At 43.3% G+C, this 24,671-nt stretch overlaps 1 protein-coding gene across 1 annotated transcript in view; it reads right to left on the reverse strand.

Annotated features, from left to right (window-relative positions):
• TENM2 (teneurin transmembrane protein 2) overlaps positions 1 to 24,671 on the reverse strand; it is a 463,195-nt gene that overhangs the window by 144,408 nt on the left and 294,116 nt on the right. Inside the window, exons 9-11 of the mRNA XM_036847957.1 lie at positions 17,571 to 17,765; positions 12,482 to 12,682; positions 10,592 to 10,777 (exon numbers count right to left, since the gene is read on the reverse strand). Of these exons, the coding sequence (XP_036703852.1) occupies positions 10,592 to 10,777; positions 12,482 to 12,682; positions 17,571 to 17,765 (582 nt within the window). The remainder of the gene's footprint in view (positions 1 to 10,591; positions 10,778 to 12,481; positions 12,683 to 17,570; positions 17,766 to 24,671) is intronic.

The following is a 24,671-nucleotide window of genomic DNA, read 5'->3' on the forward strand; positions in this document are numbered from 1 at the left end:
TAATTTTAAAAATAAAGAAATGCAATTCACACTTATGAGAGCCCATCACTCTGCCTACAGCTTTAGACAGATGACGCTTCTGGGCCAGGCTCTAACCAACTTCATTGCTAATTTGACCAGGTGTTGCTGCGGCTGAACTTGGAATTCGTGGCCCAGGATCCTCAGCAATTTTAATTCCTCCTGGACAACAATTACGTGGGGCTTTCTGTCTCTAGAACGCTGGTTAACCCTTCCTTTCTCTGGCAGGATGTAGTTTTTGTGATATACAGTTTGGGCCACTGGGTGATGCTGGGTGCCATGCACGATTAGAGCAAGCAGCCTCAAAGAGCTGTGCCAGAAACTGCTGGAAACCTAGAGTCTAGGGGACATGGAAGCAGTTCCCTCTCCCTTCCTCCTGGGACATGACTATTAGGAAGGTGGGAGGCCACAGGGACTCTTTGATTGGCAGTTGAGCTGGCTGAAAACGGAAGCAACCTTAAGAGTCGGCTGTGTAGACGGTAGGGGTCCCAAGGCTAAGTTGGGATTCAGAGCCTGGTTCTGTTTGGAGAACTTGTGAGCAACCCGCACTGTCCCTGGGTCTACAGAAGGTGTCTGAGGATGAACGCAGGTGAGGAAACAGAAAGGATCCTGTGGTCTGTTCTACAGCCCAGCCCTGGGACAAAACCTTGAAGTATGGGAGAGGGGCTATAGGCAAAAAATGAGGGCTGTTTTCTCAAAGGGACATGTTACCAGCTGATAAAGTTTCCCAGCGCGGGAGAGTGTGGCATTCTCTCCTTCTGTGTGTAAACACAGCAGGGCTTCAGTAGAGTGGGTGCTGAGGGCCCTGGCTGGCACACCCCTGGCGTGGACCCGGGCAGTAGGGCAAGTACTCTAGGGTTCCCCTTAACTGCATTTTGTAGGCAGCGTCACTGATGGGACTGAGCTAGAAGAATCTGAATGGGCTAAAGATGAACACGTGAGACACCTTTGGAAACTTCTAGGAATGCTTGGGGGTGAGGGAGCTTTGCAGTTGGGATGAACCATAAAATTGAAGAAGTGATGTAAATCATTCCTTACTGGTGGGACAGACTTGTAGGGCTTGGGGCAGTGTGGGATCTGTCAGCCTTGCAATAGAACTCATGGAGGGCTAGACTGTGACCCTGTTCTATTTCATGCATGTCTCATGTTGCCTACTCATTTTGGTCTCATTTTGACTATTATCCCAGCTCACTTGGAAAAGTATATAAACTCTCCTGAATTAATCTTCCCACTTGACACTTGTTGACTGAGAGGAGTCAGACACATCTTCACCCGTTTGGGCACAGAAAGAGGGTATCGTCGCCACGGACCACAGAATAAGGTCATTTATGGAGAATCCCATGGTGAAAGCAATGGGAAAAGACTGAATAGGCTCCTGAAGGATCTTAATCATCAAAAAATCACTGGCTGGTAGCTTTTAATTACTTTGCAGATGTTGAATCCTATCATTGAGGACCAAGCAGGCCTCCCCCGTACTGATTACAATGAAAATATGTTTTTAAAAACAAACACTTTACTTAAAACCAGGGATACTTTTCTAATTAGAGGGAAGATTAACTAAATGCATTTTCTCTTGTAATTTAATCCATTCTAATTATCCCGAGAATGTTTATGATGAAATACTCAACTTTCTCCTGGCTGCTATTTGGTGAGGTTTCTTTCTTTATTACTCATGAAGGGAAAGGCTGAGAGATCATCAATGGTATGAAGGCCTCTGCGGGTCTGGTTATAATGATACATAGAAATGCACGATGGCAAGGATGGAGGAGGAGAGCAATAATCCCTGACTTCGACTGGCGGGTTTTCAAAATGATGGTACCCTATTTTCCAAAAGCAATAAAGGCAAGCCTTTGAAAAAGAGCTTGTGAAATAGAATGCTATGAAAGAAGTGGGTTAGTATAAGAGTGAACCCCATGAGGCAGACAACTTGGGAGAAAATGCAAAATTTGTTTCTTCCATGAACATCTGGGATACCCGGTACGACCCCTGATAATGCAGGAGATGAGCCAAGGAATTGCAAAGAATCCCCAGATATGACCCTTGAGTTATGCTCCAAGGAGTCAAGCAATTGCAGCCTGGGAGGAATGCGGGCAATTGTGAAGTTTATTGGGCTGAATAGGGACAGACCATCAGTGAGAGTCTTGACTCTCCAAAAAGCATGTGTGCTACTCAACTGAGTCAAAGTTGAGGCTCCTAGGTCATTCTTTGATGCACAGAGCCAGGCAGATAGAATCTTAGAACCCACAGAGATGAGGAATGAGAAGGAGTAAGGAAAGGCGAGACCAGGACAAGGTGTTCTAACACACACTGACCTGACAACATCCTCAAACATAAGAAATACCAGATTTCCTCTTAAAGGAGAACAGATTCCTACCAAAGGCCTCCAGAATATGTCTGTGGTCCCTATATGGAGAAACACTGGCTTAAAGAACTGAAGTTTTATTCTCTTCAAATAATAACAGAATTCCAAAGTAATATTTCAAAGGAAAAGTCTTTTTCCTTTTGAAGTATACTTATGGTAAAAAGGAAACCCAGAATTAAAAATAAATTCTCAGAGAACTCTTGGCTACCCCTGGATATGTCCAAGAGGTCTAGTATGGGGGAACTCTGGTTGAAAGCAGCAAACCCCAATTTCACAATTGTATTAACCTAAGGATATTCAGATGTTTGGTTTCATGTACAATTGGGCTGTTTGGTAAAATAAGCAGGTTCAATTCCAGGTAAGAGAGACAGTTTTTCTGTTAGAACCAGATGCCAGCAAGTTACAGAACAAACCTTTGTTTGGGAAATGGAGAGTGGGTAGGTGTTGTTTATGACATGCTGCTAACTGCTTGATGGATTGAAGGCAGATGTGTGAGAGGGAGACTGAAGGCAGCAGAAATGTCTTAAAGAGAAGTTGATTTTGATAATCCTCCCCTGTGCTCTGTCTTACGTTGGTAGTAGATAATGATGGTGATAATGGGGGATGATAATGATGATGTTGGCTCACATTTATCTGGCTTTTACTTTATGATGGGCACTGGGCCAACTACTTTACATATAACCCAGCGAGGTAGGTCGTATTCGGTATTCTCATTTTACAGATAAACTGAGGCGCATAGAGGTTAAGAAATCTGCTCGGATTTGATCTCAGGTAGACTGACATGAAAGACTGTGTCTTAATCCCTTCGTTATCAGGCTTGCATTGCTCAAATCCAAGTGACGTGGATATAGTCAGATGGACCTCTACTTTAACACCATCTCTTTTTTAATTAGGAAACACAAGTATATCCAAAGAAGGCATACAGATCGCCAATAGGCACATGAAAAGTTGCTCAACATAGCTAATTATTAGAGAAATGCAAATCTAAACTCCAATGAGGTACCACCTCACACCAGTCAGAACGGCCATCATTAAAAAGTCTACAAGTAAGAAATGCTGGAGAGGGTGTGGAGAAAAGGGAACCCTCCTATACTGTTGGTGGGAATGTAAATTGGTGCAGCCACTACGGAAAAGAGTATGGAGGTTCCTCAAAAAACTAAAAATAGAGTTGCCATATGAGCTAGCAATCCCACTCCTGGGCATACATCCGGACAAAACTATAATTCGAAAAGATGCATGCACCTCTATGTTCATAGCACACTATTTACAATAGCCAAGACATGGAAACAACCTAAATGTCCATCAACAGATGAATGGATAAAGAAGATGTGGTGTGTACACACACACACACACACACACACACACAGTGGAATATGACTCAGCCATAAAAAAGAATGAAATAATGCCATTTGCAGCAACATGGATGGACCTAGAGATTATCATACTAAGCGAAGTGAATCAGAAAGAGAAAGACAAATATCATATGATATCACTTATATGTGGAATCTAAAATATGACACAAATGAACCTATCTATGAAACAAATAGAATCACGGACATAGTGAACAGACTTGTGGTTGCCAAGGGGGAGGGGGTTGGGGGAGGGATGGAGTGGGAGGTTGAGGTTAGCAGACTTCAGCTAATTTATATAGAATGGATAAACAACAAGGTCTTACTGCACAGCACAGGGAACTATATTCAATACCCTATGATAAACCATAATGGAAAAGAATATTTAAAAAAGGAATGTATATATATGTATAACTGAATCACTTTTGCTGTATGGCAGAAATTAACACAACATTCTAAATCAACTGTACTTCAGTAAAAAATTTAGAAAAAGAAACACAAATATAAATGGACAAAAAGAAACACAAATATAAACCACTGAAGGAAGTTTTTCAATGCACAGAAGCATTCTCTAGGTAAATCAGATGTAAACTGGAGCTGAGATGAGCAGATAATCACACAAACTAACTAACAAAATTCACAACGTATCATCGGCAAAACCAACACTCTGCTGTATCCATCCCTTTGATGTAAAGTGTATTAGTATATTATGGGAATCTACCTGGAGACCCTCCCTGACCTTATAGAAGAGAGAAAGATTTGATTGTCCTGGAGTGGACCATTCCATTTGATGCCTATAAATTTGCATCAAAAGTAATAAACTTCTGGAGATGGACAGACAGGTCCTTCGAGATCATCTCATCCAAGTGTGTTCTAAATCTAGTCAATCACATATTGCATTCGTGACATTTGCAATATCTGCACTGTTATTTACTTAATATCTTTCTTCAAATTTACTTAGGCCTAATATCACTACCTGCTTTTGCCACATCCCTAAGCATTAATGCCCATATAATCATGAGTTTAATGAGCCAGTTATGGTTTTTCCTAATACTTCTTTTTAAAAGCCCCATATAACCAGTCAATAAAATACATTTGCACACCAACAAAAACATCTCATGTTTGTGGACCACACTCTAGAAAGCAGTGATATGGTTCACCCCCCTCATTGGCCTTGGGAAGAAACTAAGGTCAGAAAGGTTGGGTGACTTCTCAAGGGCATCCAGAATGTTCGTGGCACAGTCAAGCCTAGAACACAGAGCTCCTGCCCTCTGTCAATTTATTCTTCATGACACCGCAATGAATCAGATAGCAAGTGATGAGAAAATGCCCATCATGAACATCTTATGGGGTTCATTGCTCTGGGGCCCTCTTTGCATTCCCCTTTTCTTTAATATAAAGCCTTGAGTGCATATTGTGGAATCCAAGACTCATAGTCTTGGAAGAAATGTTGATTCTTTGTAAAAGCTCAAGCGACCAAGTACTCACTACATACACTCAGGGAGTGCAGCCCATTTTTTCAATAGCTCTTATTCTTTGATGTTTTCCTTTCTTTTGAGTCTGGAATCTTCCTCACGCTCACTCTCACCCATGGGTTTCTGTTCTAAGAGTTCCAAACTGTTTTTAGTCCTTTGCTCTTGTGAAGGCGGTGAGACCTCGTATCAAGCTGTCTACTTGTTGGATCTGGCCTTGTCCCTGTGGGCCACGTGCTAGTACATCAAGGGGACCCTCTGAAACATGAAGGTGATGGTACAAGGAATACTCCAACTCACTGTCTCCCCACAGAACTATAACTGCAAGACTTCTTCCCCTCTTTTCTTTTTTGATGAGACCTCCTTTTCTGCTGGGGCATATGTTACTAACTCACATAGAAAGTCATACCAAAAAAATGTTTCCATTTAAAACTAGAGGATGGTTGAGCCATAAAGCCAGGGGGAGCTTTGTGTCTATCTAGTCTACCTTCCCCTGAAAGGCCCTCTTCAACATCTAGGCTAAGAAAGTAAACACTTTCAGCTACGAGAGTCTCACTACTTGTAAGGCAGCTTTTTTTCCCTTTCATTATATTCCACTTTTTGCATTGAGTTGAAAATGGGTTCCTCTAACTTCTACCTCCAGGGCCTTGTGCTGAGGTTGGGTAGGAAACCTGGGCAGACTGCCTGACCCAGACGTGAAGAGAACTTCTGGGCATGTGGTGATTCCTGATCTTCAATGAAAAGGCTCACATTTTGGCCAACGTGTAGGGGGAAAAAAAGCAGCAGTGGAACATGTTCTGCTTGCTCTCTGCTGTCTATAATCTTAAACAGTGAAGAACTACCACTTTAGGCTTTCACTTCAAAAAACAGGGAGATCCTAGGATAGGTTCCAATAAGAGCTCCCGGAGGAATAGGTTAATGAACCAATCAGAGAATTAGCTGCTTCCAGAGACCCAGTGGGAAGGACGGTTCCACAGTGGCTAATTTTATCTCAACTTGATATCTCATTGTAGAGTCATGAAAGCTCAAATGTTGAAGGATAATAGCTACAAGAAAAAAAAAGTTTCCATAACTTAAATGAAGCTGGAATGAGATGCAGAAGCAGCTGGACTCAGTCTGAAGTTGGTTCATTTTGACAGTCGTTTTCTTCCTGACCTGTTCCCTGTAGCTCCGAAGCTCTCTCCCTCTTGGATTGTGACCCTGTCTACTCCTGATGACAATCACTTGATCAGCACATCAGATTGTCGCACGGCTGGTTTTACCTTGGGTAAAGATTCATTTTCCTTATTAACATCACAAGAATCTAGTTCTTTCCCCAACCAATTAAAGAGGAAAAATAGAAGGGTCCCAGTGCGATAGAGGGAAAAGAAAACTGTTCTGACTTGTGGTACAGGGGCAGGTTACTCAGTCCCACACGATCCTGGGAATCCAGTCCTCATGATTCCGAAATGCAGCTGGAGGTCAGGACCACATAGAAAAAGTAAACAGGCTGGAATAACCATTATAGACATTGCTCACTACCCAGATATCAAAGAGTTCACCTAGGGTCGGAGCCTAGTTTTGGTGGATTTACTCTGTGTGTGTGTTAGACTGTATTATTTAGAGTGGATATCTGGACAGCTGACGATAATGGCAACAATCCTCAATGAACATTTTGCTTTCCTCCTTGTAATCTCCAGCAATAAGAACTTTGGTCTCTCCCTGTATTTTGCCTGACTATTCTGCTTGCAGAACATGTTAACATTTACTCTGTTTCTTTATAACAGATGTCTATCTGAGTTTACTCTAGTTCATAGAGATTTCTGAGTTATTCTATGGTTCCTTTATGCCCTGGTGTTATAGACTTTGAATAGGCTGCTGAGGTTAAATCCACAGTATTAATAAGGGGTGGTGGGAGGGGTGGCAGCTGATAGGAACAACAGCCCATTTTAGGATTATGTTTAAAGAATGAAACTAGTCTAACCACACAATGTGCCTTCTGATTTATTCATACGAGTAAACCGCAGCCTATTCAAATAATGCTAATATATTCCAAAGAGATATACGAATTGTGGTTGATTTGGATTCAATGTCTATTTCTCCTCTCTGCAATTCTGGAGATTTTTGCCATACTCTGTATTTAACTTGCTAGAAAGAGGTAATAAAAGATCATTGCTTGGTAGAATCCAACCTGTTGGCAAGTTAGCTCTACCAGTTAACATTTAAATGTTATACCTTATATTTAAATCTTTAGCAATATGTATTAAATATCCAAATATAAAAGAATAATTTGTTTGAAAAATTCCAGAAATGCATTTGACCAAGCATGGATAGATCCTGGTGATTCTACTTGATTGAGTTTTGAAAGGCTGTGCTTTTATCCTCATCTCTTTCCCCCCTGCATCTGTCTTCTTGCTTCCTTGGGTAAAATAAACGTGATACACAAGGACTGATGTGAGACGCTTAGCTGACTATTTGCAATGACCCTAAGAAAACTGTCACACCACGACCTTTTGAAAACAGACCACAGACAACCCAAGCACCCACTGCTTTGCCCTACCCCGAACCTCCCAATGCATTTTTTTTTTTTATGCAGACTAGGTGCCATTTCATTCTTATTTATTTTCTATTTTCAAAATATAGCATTTGAGGCTCTGCTTGAAAGGGACCAAAGAGCCTCTCTTTCTTTTCTGACTGTCAGTATCCCTGAGGAGGAGGACTGATTCTGGGCTGGTAAATTGCGGCATTCACTTAGAGTGAATCGACAGGAGAGTCTGCTCAAAATAAAAGATTAAAACTCCATGAAACAGCTCTGGGGGCAGAGGTTGAAAAGCAAAAGGAGCAATTACATGTGTACGAGCACCTCTAGATTTTGAATAGCAAATCTCACCAACCAAGGAATGCCTGGCTTTTTTTGAGCAAAGCCCAATGAATGTAAATCTGTGAGGAGATGGCACTGATACTACTAATAAAACCACAGAGCCCTAATTTCTCACAAGGACAGACGTTGGTGATAAAGATCTTTATAACATACGTAGTGCGAGCTCATGAAGTCATGAGAGATCATAATTCTGAAGGAGAGACTTTCCTGGGACGTCACTAGCTTCATTTGGGGGAGCTTTACTTGGCATATAAATCTGCACCTTCTCTGTTTCTCAAGAGCTCATGGAGCTGGGAAACTTGAACTAGACACTTCAAGGAGCAAAAACACCTTTCTCTAATTCATCTCACCCAAAGGGCTGGCTAGAAAGAATCATCTCCTGTGTTCTCCTGCTGGCCACATCCTCACCATCTTCTATGAGACTCAAGTTACCATCTTCCCATTTCATCTTCACAGGCCCCAGAGACATTTCCATGCAACAGCTGTTCTCTCTCCACTTGTTCTCTGTGACATTTGGATCCTTCCCTTTCTCTTGGCCCCTGATGGCCTTCAAGTCACAATTGGTATCCTTTCTCTAAAGTGAACGTTGACCCTCTTCTCTTTTCTCCTCCCTCTCTGCCAACATTTGCGCAACTCTCCAATTCAGGGGTTGGCCAGATTTCTCCTGTATTTTTTGCACCAGACAACAAATGGCTTTGTGGACCATGTTGCAATTACTTAAGGCCAAGGTGCAGTGCAGAAGCTGATGATATATCCACACATGGGTGTGGTTGTCCTCTACTAACACTTTGTTTAAGGGACACTGAAATTGGAATTTCATATGACTGTCATGTGTCAGGAAATATTTTTCTTTCAACCCTTAAAGTAATGTAACTATTCTTAGCTCGTAAGCCACAGAGCAACAGGCAGCAGGCTAGATTTGGTCCGCACCCCCGCCTATAGTTCTCCAACCTCTGCTCTAATCCATCAGGGCTGCCCTCCTGTGAGCTCTTCCCGGAGTAGAGATGAGTTGTAGGTAGGAGAGAGTCAGCAGGAATCCCTGTGGGATGCTAAACCCTCGGCAGATGCGGGAAGGGGAGAGCAAAGGGGAAACTGAGGCTGGGTTGTGTGAACTGAGAGAAAGGGCGATTTTCTACCTAAAGGTTACTGGTTGGCAAGAGCTCTTTTGGGGAGGGAGACTGGGGGCAATGGAGGTATGAGGGTGGGGAGAGTCTGTATTCAGATCACACCGAGCATGCAAAAGTATACCAAGAGGAGCACCCCTGAAGAGTGGGAGCTATTAATAAGGATTTTAAGCTGTCTCAGTATTGGGCTGTGCACTTCCTTCCCTTGAAAGCCTTCCGAATTATCCCCCAGACTCTGCAGGGAACTGAAGATGAAAGCGGCTGCAGGGGGAGCGGGATCTGGAGCATCATTGAACGATTGCAAAAACAATTCACTGCCAACGGACTGTCCCGGCAGGTCCCGGTGCTATGGTCATGGCCTGGTTAGGCACGCTGCCCCTCGGATGCCCAATTAGAGAATTGGGGGAAACCTAACGCAGAGAGCACTTTATCTCTGCTTGACCACCCAAATGAACAGCATGGGAAACTGAGTCTGATCTCATGAGTCAGCCCTGGAGAAGCTCCTAACCCTTCCTCTCACTCCAGGTGCCTGGGGTCTTGGGGCTAGGACACAGGGGAGGGCCCCCAACTCAATGGCTAGAATCAAAGGTAAGTTCAAGGGGCCATGTTAGTAGTTTGGATAGAGACTTCTCTGAGAGTTTCCATGCAAGCAAGTGGCCTCAGCCAGCTTGGCATGAAACCAACCCTAAACCATGACAAAAACAAAACCCAAACTGAAGAAACTTGAGAAGTATTACTTCTTAAAGAAAATTGACCTTTTAAGAAATATTCTCAGTCATCAAGCTTTATATATACAGAGAGGTGACTGACTGAGAATGAAATGGGGCCAGAGGAGGAGACATTATCGATGGTGGTGGTGATGGGGAGGGTCAGGAGCCCAAGGACAAAGCCTTGTCTTGGGACGGCAAGAGGATGCTCAAACGTATTAGAGGGGTACCTGGTTACCCAGGAAACCTGGGAGTCCTGCCCTGCATCCAACCTGGTTTAAAAGAAGTGAGTTCAGTTGTTGCCAGCAAGCAGAGATCCGGCTGGGAGGGTATTCAAAAAGGGGAGACTTGAAGACCGCAGTCATTTGGGGTGCTTGAAACCTCCAGGCCCTGACAATTTCCCATGCGTGTGCATTTCCCTTCTCCACGATTAGTAATTTGGATGGATTTTCTTATCTGATCTGGTCCCTTTCCTCCCAATCTGGAATTCTGGAAAGAAGGGAAAGCCTTTTCCAATCGGGACCTTGCTTTTCCCTTCCCTACTATGCCCTGGGAGATTTGGAGAGGCAGCAGGAAATGCTGGAGAGCACTCGTGTCCCTGAAGGAACAGCCAGTTGCAACGCACGACCATCACTATAGATCTACGATTTATGAAAATAAAGCAATATGTGCCTGTTTCGGTGCCTGCCGTTTGCCTACCAATGGTGCAGTGTTCACCATTCCAGCCCTCTCGGCATTCACATTTGCCATCTTTACAGGTCCCGTGCTCAATGCAGCGGGGGTGGCACACGCGCTGGTCACAAGCTGCGCCTGTCCAGCCCTCTTCACAGCGGCAGGCTCCCCCGATGCAGACGCCGTGAGTGCCACAGTCTACTGAGCACACTTCTGGAAGAAAAACAATGATTACAGCTCAACACCACAGCCGGTGAAACCCTCCACTGGAGGCCAGACCACACACATGGCCCGGGTCCCTGGAGCTGGCCCAAGGCCCACAGGTATGTCATCTTGGGCAGCCTGTCTCTCCACTGGCTGGGTATTCATCCACTGTGAGGTAGTTTCTAGAGCAGCGTTCTCACAGTGGGGTCCCCAGACTGGCTACATCGCCATCCCTGGGAACTATGTGGAAATGCAACTTCCTATGCCCTGGTTGGTCCTCTTGACTTAGAAACGTGGGGAGTGGGACTTAGAAATCTGTTTTATCAAGTCCTCCAAGTGTTTCTGATGTACACTGAAGTGTGAGAACCACTGCTCTGGGGCTTGAGACCATCCCAGGGAGAGGTCAGACATTGCTGCTCAAGCAGTTTGGCCAAGCTACCCGGGAGGTGCCCACCTGAAAAGATACCTGTGGAGCCTGACTCTCCAGCCAGCTGGGATTCTTTTCCCTGTTGAGAGCCTGAACTGACCAGAGGCCAGTCGGAGACCCAGCGGCTCCAACCTCACGATGACTGCAGGCCCAGCTGTCACCCAGATCGGCACCTTGGTGGCAACCATGACCGCTCTAATTGTGCTGCATTTACACAGCCTCTTTCTCAAAGGAGCTCAAAGTCTTTTGTGGTTGGGGAGGAGACATACAGACAGATATGCACTCTCTGGTATTCCAGACCTCTCACTCGAGGACAAGCACGTGCCAGACACTCATCCTTACGACAGACTACTGAGGGAGGCATGGCTCATCGTGCCAGGGGAGGGGAAACCAGACCAGGAGGGTCAGTGACTCACTCCAAGTCACACAGCATGTCGGTAGCACCGCTGGGCCTTGGATCTAGGGTGCCCCCTCCCCCCATCCTCCACAGAGCTTGGCCTGGACCACCAACATCAGAGTCGAAGGCAGAGGCGAGTGGGCTGAGAAGATACCCAAAATAGCCCATTTTAACTGACTCTTCCTTTTTTTTTTTCCTTCTGGAATGAAATATTCATTTCTTTCCCATTGTAGCAAAGCTTCGCATAGATTCCCTTCCTGATTGCCATGGTAATCTGACAGAAGGGGGCGGAAGGATGATGGCTTGCTTGGATAGGCGCTTGACAGTGTGAACGGAACCATTCTTGGAAAGGTGGAGACTGGCTTGAACTGTTGAACCATTCCATTTTAAGGTCACTAGGGAGGTAAGACACGTACTCTTAATTTTAGGAAAATAAAGGGTACAGTGCAACTTCATTATCTTCCTGTCACTGGAGCATTGCAGAGCTTTATAACATGTTCACCTGGCACCCCGAGGGAGCGTCTTTTCTCTTTTATAGGACATTCCATTCAGTTTGTCTGGGACTGAATTGTTCTGTTTTGTTTTCTGGTACCTTTAGGGAGTGTACATAAGAAAGCTACAATGCAAATAGAAGCATCCCTCCTGGGCCCCTCAGTCATTTGCAGTGATGAAACCAACGAGGCACAAGAACCAAGTGGTATTTGTTTGTTTGTTCTCTTCTCAAGGATCAAAGACTTCATGACTGAGGACAGAGCAAGAGAGGTACTATGCAACTGACCAAAGTCCCTCCATCCCGAGTGGAAAGAGCAGATTCCCATCTGTTTGGGCTTTTGGAAGGAACACAGGGCATGAGTGTTGGGGAAAGTGAGTAGAAAACCTCTTGGCTTACCGACGGAGCAGTCGGGACCCATCCAGTTGGGATCACAGCTGCAGAGGCCCGTATCGGGGAGGTAAGTGCCATGTCCACTGCACTGGTCTGGGCACTGGACCCTCGCCAGCTCACAGTTGAGACCACCCCAGCCAGGGCTGCAAAGGCATTCTCCATTTACACAGACCCCATGGCTGGAGCACGTAGGATCCAAGCAATCAACTGAAAAAAAAAACAAAGAGGAAAAGTATTGATCACTCATGGGGGATGGGCCATGAAACACCAGTTTACAGCTGAACGGACCAGTGGTCCACCAATTCCTACCCGCCTGCAAGCAAATGGAGCAGCCCAGGTAGTACATGGCCCCTTGAAGGATACCCATAAAGAATTACAGACTTTTTATTTGTTAAAACACCAAATCTCAAACTTGAAGAGAATGTAAAGGAAAAAGGGGGATTTCTCAAGCAGAATTAGGAGGACCCAAATATAGAGATGTATCATCCAACCTTGAGAACCTTGTACTTATAAGCATTAGTATCTTATTAAACCACATCAGGGCTTCTGAGACTGGACCATGAATGCAGGTGATGTCTCTACATGTAATACCAGACCCGATCATCCCTCACTTTTGGAGAGAAAAGTAGAGAGGCTCAGTCTAACTTCACTAATACTTGACTTCAGAAGGTACCAAAAGATGAAAAAGAAAACCAGTGACACTCATGCATGAGTCACTTTCCTAATTAAGTTTCACTTAGGCTAAGTCTAAAATTAGTTTTCATTCTCTGAGCACACATCTACAGGAAGAAGTTAGTAAACGTGCAGGATAGAAGAGGTGAAGTTGGGTGTGGAAGTGATCCCAAAGGGGTAACCTTCCTACACATAATCTTAGTAAAATGGATGGGTGAGTCTCTGGCTGTGGCACTGACCTCCCCCCAGACCGTCAATCAGGCGAATGAACGGTCAGATTCCACTCATTGTTGTTCTTGCCAGTTTCATGGTCTGATTGCTTGGCCATCTTAGTAATCAGAGTGGCTATACATCCAGTAGTGACTTGAAGTTTATTACTCGGGAATCCACTCAAAGTGAGGAGAGCAGTGAGCTGCAAAGGCCAGTTCTCAGGACAGGACTTTTTGTATGAGAATGTGACCCCAAACTTTGGACATCCATCCAGCCTAAGGATGGATAAACAGGGCTTTTTAGAGGAAGACCAGCTTCCTTAGGTATTCCTAGAAAATGATGCAGTGGCATTTGAACAGAGGGCACTGCACACCGTGGGGTTTGAGTGGTGAACAGTGGTCTTGCGTGAGGCTCAGATGGTGCCTGGTGGATCAGAGCAATGGCGGGGGGGGGGGTCTTGTCATCTTATTTGACTAAGACATAAACTTTGCTCATTTTAACAGCTTGGAAATCAGGTCTGTTGGCCTAGATTAAAGCCTTTGCTTCTGCCATCATCTGGGGGCACAGCTTGAGGCAGAAATAAGAATTTTCAGCGTTAAGAGATGTTTTTTCAGGATCCCATTTGGACCTTCTCAGGAAGATGTTATTTATGGAAATCAGTTCAAAACTATTTGAGCCATGGGGAAGCAAAAGCTGCCATTGTTTTTTGCTTTTATTTATATTTTTTAATCAGGAATACTCTCAGAAAGGTACATTTCAGTGACTTATTATTAGTTGGAGACATTTATGATGATGTCATTTTTCTCTGGTTACAATCACTTTAATGTTGAACTCATTGCCTTGGGGACTATTACTCCTGATGACATGAACCCTTTCTGATATTTTCAAATTTGCTCCATTCAGGAGGGTGGAGCACATCTGGATGTAAATGAACTGAAAGATTCAAACACATGGAAGACATTCACACAGAGGCTGTGCAATGCCTTTAACATCTCATGCCTCTCACAGTCAAGGGAATACAGTAGGTGCTCAATACATAATTACTGTAAGGATAAACGGCAGACTTCGCCATAAGCATTTGTTGTTAATGAGACAAATTTCCAGTGTGAAGGACTGACAAGAGAGAAAAGGGTGCTAACAACATCTTACTTTTGGGAAGAATGCTGTGCAGTTTGGAATCTGCAAAACATGAACTCATTCATTCAGAATCAATCTTGTCCATATTCTTCTCATAAAAGAAAATCCCAAAGTTCTAGTTTTTTACTCTGTCCCCATTTCGAACATAGCAAAATCAAAATCTACACAAAAATACCTCATGTGCTATGTGCCTCAAAAATCACTCTCCATCTATAATTAGCCACTTAAAATGTTTGGTGAGGTGCCAATAGCTAGGAGCTCTCAAAAAACTGAAAAAAACTATCATATGATCTTTTTCTAAAAGGATGAAATAAAAAGTAATATACCAAAAAAAAAAAAAGGAAGAAAATGGCACTTTTCTTCCAGATAAATTAGCTTTTGCTTCTCTATCCTGAATTACAGTATGAAGGAAGGAGGAAAATCCACTGAGATTTATTAGCCCTGGAGTGGAATGTCATCAAAAGAACCATTTGTTGTATCTAGAAATATGAGATAACCCTTTCTCAGGTCAGTGAAACCAGTAAATATGCCCTTTGTGCTATATAATTATAGCAGCTGATGGAATAACTGAATTCAGACTTTAAGGGGAGTAGTTTCACTATGAATTTTAAATTTGGTTCCAGTTTCATACGATGGTCTTGTGGCCACCTCCTCAGAGTCTTAGGCAGGCAGGAGGGAGGATGGCATTTTACAAAGCTTTATAAATAGAAACAGTGTTATACTTAAAAGGGGGACAGTGGCCTTTACCAGCTAAGTACCATGTGCCTTATACCACCAGCCCTCTGGCAGCTGAAATCATTAGAACTCATTTAGTCTTGGGCCCTCTGTAGGTTTGACAAAAAAGGGTTGTGAATGCAATTTTTGTCCCTAAGGATAGAAAAGGAGGTCAAGGAGTTTTACAAACAATATGTACTATAAACCCCTGATGAACCATGAATTACATTTATGAAGTTAAATGTCATTGAAAAATGACTCAACCATGAAACTGACATGAAAACATGGCTGACTTAAACTAATATGTCAATTCTTCTCTCGTCTCACCTTCCCACTCCCCCAGACATCATCGAGTGAAACCTCACAAATCTGTCCTTTCATTTTCTTGTGCAAATTTGCTAATTGTACAACAATGTTTATGCAGCAAAAACGGAGGATGACAACTATTGATTTCGTTGCCATGGCCATTTCAGGTAAACTGTTTGAACGTTATGACTATGATGAATATCAGAAAGAAAAAAGCTAAATGGAAGAAAAAGTGCTGATCCAGGCTTTCTGATTCCATTTCCTATTTTGAAAACAGCATATGCATCATCTCGGTTCATTCTTTTGGGGTAGCAGAAATCAATAGAGGCGATTTCATCCTTTCATAATGATCCACGTGGCTTCCTTGTTTTGTTGGATGCTTAATTCATTCTGAACATTTAAATGAGACCAGTTGGGAGAGTGACAAAGTTGAGAGAATACTTGAAATCCCACTCATACAGATATGCACAATCTTGACGGGACAGAAAAAATTCTAAGATGGGCAACACCATTGCTCTATCACTATCCTCTTGCCAAATGAGGTATATGCAAAAGGGCGTGTTAACCTTGCTTGTCGTATTGTTGGCCTCTCCCATGTCTTCAGCCAATGCAGCTTTGCCTCCTGCAGTCCATTTATCTTTAAGAACTTTAACCTTTCAAACAGGGTTATTAAATCAGCACTTCCTCCATCCAAGCTCCCAATTTGGTTTTATGATGCAGATGGAGGGAGGGAGGCTACCTTTTATTATAGAGGAAAAATAGAGAGAGAGTTGAACAAGTGAGGATCTGGGGGTGGGGTCACACTTCTGGGCCCCATTAAGGGCACTAGCAGTGATGTATTGGAAAATCTTAGAAGAATAATGTCACAGAAGCTGAGTCTTTGTGGAAATAGTTCTAAAAACTATGAAATGGGAGAAGTCACAAGGGGAGCTTTTGTGTGGGTATCTAAGGGAAAGTCACTGTCATTACTTTGCGGTGAGGGCTGTAATGACTGAGCAGGCGAGAGATGGAGAGAACCTAGGTTTTTACCTTCCTGCTAACTGTGGTTGATTCTTTATAAGGGGAAAAGCAATAGATGGGCAACTAAAACCATACTCTGGAAGGGCAAATACAGAGGGGGAAGGCTGACAGGCAGCTTGGCCGGGTTCCAGTGCCTCACAGGTCCCAACACCTTGCTACCAAATGACTTCCAGAAGCACTAACCAGAGCAACTAGAACTAGTTAGAGCTGGTTTCCGAACACCTCCGGAGAGGTGCTCTTTCCCTGTATTCCCGTACTTCCTCCCCCAAACCACCCCCCCCCCCACCACAAGTTTCCGATCAGGCTTGGTTTGCCCACGTGTGCTAGCGACTACTTCAAAGCACGCTAGAGTGAGCTCTTCAGGACTCATCAAATCCCAGCCCTCTCGCCGCACGCCCACTCTCCTCTAAGTCTCTGTGATTGTAGGTAACCAGGATCATTTGCCCTACATGGTGTCTCTAAATGACACAGGTACCTACAGTCTTTCAAGCCTGACTGCCTTCTATTGATATTAATTTCTGCAGAAATATTTACACAGACATATATGGGTCTGAGATTACCAGGAACAGCTTTAAGAAAAAAAAAGAAAAGAAAAGAAAACAGCTTTGGGGAAGGGAGGATTAAGGTTCTTGTTTCTTTTTTTCTGGATACCATAATTTCCAATTCAGAGGACTTTAAATAAAGCAGAAAAAAAAGAGGAAGATGGGGAAGGGGAAGGAAGAAAAAGGAAAAGAAAGAGCAGGAAGGGGAGGAGAAGCAGAGGGAGACATAAGACAGAAAAACAAAAGAGAAAAAGAAAAGGAGCTAATTAACATAAAGAAGGGGAAAACAAAACATGTCTTCCAGAGCCACCCGGCAAGCCTTCTCTCTTAAATTCTACAGCTTAAGAAGTCCATCAAAGCCGAGGGGTCTGAAGTGCAAAATGTTGAAACTTCCTTTGCAAAACACGGAGCCAGGACTGGGCTCACTAGCAAAGGTCCAGGCCTGCAAACGCCTCCCGCCCCCACGGCTGCCCAGCCCGCCCCTTGGCGCTTACCTTCCTCGCAGTGCTTGCCTTTGAAGCCGGCAGAGCAGACACAGTTGCCATCGACGCAGGAGCCGTGGCCCCCGCAGGAAGGATCGATGCACTGATTCAAGGGCACATCGCACTCCGCGCCCTTCCAGCCGCTGTAGCACTGGCATGTCCCTTTAGAGTACTGTCCATTCCCGCTGCACAGGACGGGGCAGGCAGCTGCAAAGAGCAAAGACAGAGCACCAGGTCACAGAGGATGGGGCTGGGGACAGCGCCTGAAGGGCTGTGTCCGTCTAAGGAGGCTGAGCCTGCCGGGCATCTCGGCTTCCCTTGCAGGGCTCTAGGCCGGGGACTTGGGCCACGGAGGTGCAGAGCCATCTTCAGATAAACAATTACCACCACAACAAAAATGCTACTAATAACAACTAATAAGAACCTACTGAATAGCACAGGGAACTCTCCTCAATACTCTGTAATGACCTGTATGGGAAAAGAATCTAAAAAAGAGTGGCTATAGGCATAGGTATAACTGATTCACTTTGCTGTACAGCAGAAACTAACACAACATTGGAAATCAACAATACTCCAATAAAAATTAATTTAAAAAATGCTACTAATAACAGCAGTTACCACCAACTGAATGCTTATTATATGCTGGGCACGGCATAGGGTCCTTCACGCGCAATTTATTGCTGAATCGTCATGATCACCCAACGAGGTGAGAGGCTAGAATCACGCTCCCATTTTACAGCTGAGGCTCAGATTGGTGAAATTACGTTGCTGGAAATCACAAAGGTCACGAGTAGGGGGGGCCCCACTGGAAACCAGGTTGCCTTGACTCTAAGCTGTGCCTTTAACTAAGCTGCATGGACATGCCTGTTGCTGCTGTCAGTAATGGGGATCAGAACCCATTTTGCTGAATATTTTACCCTCAGATTAATCAACTCCTACTCCTGATAAGTTTATGTTCATTAAAAAGGAAGGGGATGGGCCACTGTTGAGGCACAATCTCTCTATGCTTCACCTTCCTTATCTAGACCACAGAGAAATAATTGTGCCTACCCCAAAGCATAACATGTGTGATAAAGTATAAAGAGGAAATACGCCTGGCCTTATAAAAAGAAAAGGAAGGGGAGGGCAGGTTGAAGACATGAAATCTCTAGCAGTTCATGTCAGCAGGGACCCTCTTGCCTCTGTTAATAGGAAGAGGGCTGACAATCTGGGGATGGTCTGGTATGAATTACCAACAGTTCTTAACCAGTTTGGCCTCAACCGTGCCAATACTGCCCCTTTGGAGGTCATCAAGAGTGAGATTTTAGTGGTCACCTTCAGACTTTGGACTTTTCACTTCAGGATCAGTTTGTAAAGAACCTGAATTTCCAACCTGGCTTCCACCATGAGCCTAAAATGAGGTCATGGCTCCAGGCTATGGAACTGGCATTCAGGGACCTTCAGAAATGACCGACAGGGGTGTTTTAACAATTCCTGGTTTACCTGTGATTTGGAATGCACAGGCTCCAAGAATTCTACAGGTACATGTGTGCCTGCAACCGGAATGGTCTCCCCATCCCCTGATGCGATTACATACCTAATTAGATCGCTCCTTAGTAAAGGCCCCCATCCACCTTACCGTTCCCCTTTTGTTGTCATGTTCCATTTAGTTTTTATAGTAATTAATTCTCCTTCTGTGTCTAATTTCCCAAAGATACAGTAAGCTACTCAAGGACAAGACTATGTTTATCACTGTTGATTTCCTTCCAGTGTTGCATTCATCAATGTTGGCTTGATTAGTAAATATGTCTGTTATGTTCCTGACATTCAGGGATTCCCAAGTGGTGGGCGTGTGGGCAAGCACAAAACGGCCATTTATGAAAGGTGTGGAAAGAACAATTTCTAGAGTGGACCTCATGTTGTACATACAATGCCTTTTTCTGGTGAAGTGTGTGTTGATTGTAATTGACCCTAATTGTAAACTGACATGAAACAAAAACATCTCAACAGCTGACATGTGATCCAGGGGCTATCCCCACCCCCATGTTCTATTTTAGAATAGTTGTAAAAACAACCATTTCCAGTAGAATTCTTATCCTTATGAATCTACCAGAGAAGAAGAATGAGATCAAAAGAGAGAACATCAAAGCTACATGTTAAATTTAGATAAACTCTTTCTAAATGTAGGGAGCATGCCTTCTATTTCCAAGAGACTTGAGCAGAGAGATCTATAGAGTTGCGACCCATGCTGATTGTCTGAGAGAGGGTAGAGGAAAGAGTTTTGAACCAGGGTGCCCAAGATTCAGATTAGAGACCGTGCAAATACGAACAAGTATGAGAAATGATGGGCTTTCTCAAAGTATTGAGAGGGCTTCCAGGACAAAGTAAATTGGTCCCATGTCAGTGCCCCATAAGACTCATGCTAAGCTTTAGGTCAGGGAGGGCAAATGAGTGCACATGAGCTACTATTCTCCCTTCCTGCACCTCTGCAGGGGCAGATCATGGCATCTTGTCCTCCCGAGCCTAGGAAGAGCCTAAAAACCTTCAATGTAGCGCCCTGGCTGGGATTTGGGAGCAGGCGGAGTTGGCAAGAGAAAACTCACTTGCCATTTCTGACCTAGGTAACACTTGTGGGATACCTCCTGGTGGGAAGACTAGAATCAGCATCATTTTTTACTTGCACTTCTTCCCTTGCACACTCAAACAGGAAAACAGTAAGAAGTGTGGCTACCCATGCCTAGTGATAAGAGCTTCCAAGGGCTGTTTCTGACATGAGGGTTATATATTGAACTTGTCCTGGATGGCAGAGAAAGTTACATCAAATCACCACCAATGGGCTCCCGTTGCACTTTCCTTCCACCCAAAAGGTGGAAGAGGGTAGAACGTTAAGGAGGAAACAATTGTCTTTATTAATTGATAAAATACAGTTAGGATTATTTTCTTTATTCATATGGTAACTGTTTTTCTTCTGCATAAACTCCAAGTGGTGAAAAAAATTGGATTGTCTAGAAGGTAAGAATGGATTTTATTTAAAACTAGGTGCCTGGGAAATCAAATTTAAAATATGACCTACTTAAGTTACTCAGGGAAAAAAAAAAGTAGAGAATAGTCAGGTCAGGGAGTTCTCCACATTCTTAATGCAGCCTTCCTTCAATATGTTTGCTGTATGCTCACCAGGAGGGTGGCAGAAAATGAAAAACACTGTGATGTTCTCCAGAAAGCAGGGCACTCGACAGGTTCCGCTGATGTCACATAAAAAAAGCGGAAGGCAGGTTAAAGAAGAACAACGCTCTCTAGTAACCCATTTAACATGGGACAGAGGGCAAATGTCAGATGAGCACCCTCCAGTGGTCACTGGGCTGACCTGCATGGAGAACTCCTTCCCTCCGGGTAATAGACTCATCCTCAGACACAACTCAACCCAGAGCATCACAGTATGTAAGGCTCAGCCTGGTCCTCATCTGAGAGGCTGCGCGTGAGGTGGGGACCTCCTGCATTAATAACTTTTCTTATAGTTTTACTATCACTAAATCTACAAGATTTTTTTTTTTTTATGACAGGTTATAGGACAAACAATTCTGACTGCACCTGCCTGGAAGTGATATGGAACAGAGGTGGAAAGAATAGGGTTTTGATGCCAGAAAGACCTGGGTTCAAATCCTGACCCATCACTTACCAGCCTTGGGATTTTGACAAGATCACTGTACTTCTCTGAGACCCACGTTCCCCATCAAAACATTCTCTCTCAGAGTTGATGGGAGCATTAAGTGTACTGAAATGCCTGAGGACTCAAAACAGTAGCTGACACCTGGTTTGTAAGTAACAGATGTTCCCTTATGAAATTCCAAACTGAATCTCCAGACTGACTTCAAGGGTTAATAAAATTAAAAATGCAGTAGGTCTCAAAGGCACACACACCACCACCACCACCAGAAAAGCATCAAATAATACTAATAGAAAGACATCATCTTTTTCTTCCCCTAGTCTTCTCTGGTTGTGGGCGGGAGATGGTTCTGGAATCACATGTGGAAAGTTTTATGTCCCTGTCTCTCTCCCCTGTTCCTAAGGCTTTCCAGGAGCACAGCATTGTACATTCAACTTTCTATTTAAAATTAATTAAAATGTTTGCACAAAGTGACTATTCCTGTTTTACTAAGTCTAGTAAATGGAAGCTCTAAGACTTGCGCAGAAGAAAAATATACCACTGCCACTAAGGACTGACAAGTTAACAGGCTGATGACCAAAAAAAATGACACAATTTAGATTCACCTAAATGGTGTAAAGGTCATTTTAATGGTCAAGCTGGAGCTTTTTTTTTCTCCCCCCGAAGTTCTCTGTAAGGGATGAAATGAATTATCAGTATTATTTACTCAGTGGGAAGTAACAGGACAAGCCACCCGTGTCTGCTGCTTTAAGTTAAACGGGTCCCATCTACTTGGAGCTTACAGTACAGAGACTACCTGGAGAGAAGGTAGAGGGGGTTGAGGAGGCCCAGCCAGACAGACAGACAGACAGAGGGAAAAATGCCTGCAACTTGACAAGTCATTTGTGGGCTGGGCAGAGGGACTTTCGAATAATGTGTCTTTTTAAAAATAGGGTTGCCATATGATTCTGCAATCCCACTTCTGGGCATATATCCAGACACAACTATAATTCGAAAAGATACACGCACCCCAGTGTTCATAGCAGCACTATTTACAATAGCCAAGACATGGAAACCACCTAAATGTCCATCGACTGATGAATGGATAAAGAAGATGTGGTACATATATACAATGGAATATTACTCAGCCATAGAAAGAACGAAATAATGCCATTTACAGCAACATGGACGGACCTAGAGATTATCATACTAAGCGAAGTCAGACAGAGAATGACAAATACCATATGATATCACTTATATGTGGAATATAAAACATGACACAAATGGACTTATTTACAAATCAGAAACAGACTCACAGACACAGAGAACAGACTTGTGCTTGCCAAGGGGGAGGGGAGTGGAGGAGGGACGAACTGGGAGTTTGGGGTTAGCAGATGCAAACTATTATATATAGGATGGATAAACAACAAGGTCCTACTGTACAGCACAGGGAACTATATTCAATATCCTCTGATAAACCATAATGGAAAAGAGTATGAAAAAGGATATATACATGTATAACTGAATCATTTTACTGTACAGCAGAAATGAACACAACACCATAAATCAACTATACTTCAATAAAATTAAAAAACAAAAAAAAAATAATGTGTCTTTTAAAAATGATTTGGAATCTGATTGAAAACCCTTCTGGAAAAGAGACTTGAGAATACTTGAACCTAGCACTCTGGGTAAAGTGTCAAAATCGTACTAACAATTGGTTGCCTCACATCACAGTTAGTCAATGAACACTTATGAAGAAGCTAATATGTGCTAGTAGCTGGGTTAGGTGGTAGGGAAAAGGGACAGAGAAACAAAGATGCCTTGAGTCTCCTGAAGCAACTGAGGATATAATATTTGGATCATGGAGGTGAGGCAAACAAAGTTCAGTGTCCTCGAAACCAAAACTGGTGTCCCATTGTCTTTCGAGACTGTGGACGCAGTTTGGTGCTGAGCAGAAGTCAGGAAAGGCAAGTTTTGCTTCTTGCTGGATCCTTGCAATTGACAATCTATGGGGTTGGCCTGCAAGTTCGTTTGTGTTTTTCCATAACATCTTACAGGGCGGTGTTAGACACTGTATTTGGCAGACAATAAAGTTTGACCTCTACTGCGCACTATACTCAGAAATAAATCCGATACAGATTAAAGATCCAAATAGAAAAAAAAAAAACTACAACAGTATTAGAAAAAATATTGAAGACTAATTTTATTTTCTTGAGAGTGGGATATATAAAAAAGACATAAACTCCAGAAACCAAGAAGATCAGATTTGATCACTTAAAATTTAAATCTTCTGCATGATAAAGAACACCCTAAACAAAACTGAAGGATGAGCAACCCTGGGAAAAAATATTTTCTAACATATTTCACAGAATAAAGTTTGATATATGAAATACACAAAGAGCTCTTACAAATCAATAAAAACAGACAAACGAATGAAAACCTGGGCAAAGGACATATAAATATAACTATACACCGCCAATAAAAGTATGCAAAGATTCTCAGCTTCATTAGCAATTAAATAAGTATAGATAAAAAATGAGAAATAATCCTTGACTAAGATTAAAATAGATCTATAAGCTTTTATATATAGAATGGATAAACAAGGTCCTACTCTATAGCACAGAGAACTATACTCAATATCCTATGATAAACCATAATGGAAAAGAATATAAAAAAAGAATGTATATATATGTACAACTGAATCACTTCGCTGTACAATGGAAATTAACGCAACACTGTAAATGAACTGTACTTCAATTAAAAAATTAAACAAAAAAACAACAAAAAAATGTAAAAGACTGATAACCCCCAACACTGCCATGGCTGAGGGGAAACGGGCTCTGTCACAGTGGGTAGGGGCAGAAATCCAAACAAGCTTCTAGGGGGATCACTTGTCCCTATCTGAATAGCTGTCTGGCATCCCATGCCCAATGGAGAAGCCTGTTGACACTGGTGCCTCAGTTTTCCCTCCCTATTAAATGGTCAGGACAAGAAAGGACTGTTTTTGTAGGAAGAGTGAGGAGGTTGGAAAGCAGAACTAAGGAGCAATGACGAAAGTATAAATGCAAAGATCACCAGGCATTCTGTTCACGATGATCGCCTCTGACCAGAACAGCCCCCCACCACCTTCCTGCCTGGACCACTCAGACACTCTAGTTGGTCTCAGTGAGGACAGAGGGGGGGGGCCAAGATCCAGCAGGCCCCCCATGAAGAGAGGAAAGCGAAGGATGCTTCTGACAGACGGGGGCAGAGTCTCCGGCTCAGAAGGCCAAAGTTCAGGTGCACCCACTTCCTCATTCCCGTTCTGTCACATGGCATATTAATAAGCCAGGAAGTGATTCAGGGAAGAATTTCCAGAAGGACGAAAAACTCATCAGGTGTGTCAGATCTCTGACATTCAGGAGCCATGTGGGGAAAGAAGCACGGGCTGACTTAAGCACGAAAGTATGGATGCTTTAATTAATCCGGGGTGAATTTAATTGCTTTAG

The sequence above is a fragment of the Balaenoptera musculus genome, chromosome 3 (genome assembly GCF_009873245.2).
Source record: "Balaenoptera musculus isolate JJ_BM4_2016_0621 chromosome 3, mBalMus1.pri.v3, whole genome shotgun sequence".
Lineage (NCBI taxonomy): Eukaryota > Metazoa > Chordata > Mammalia > Artiodactyla > Balaenopteridae > Balaenoptera > Balaenoptera musculus.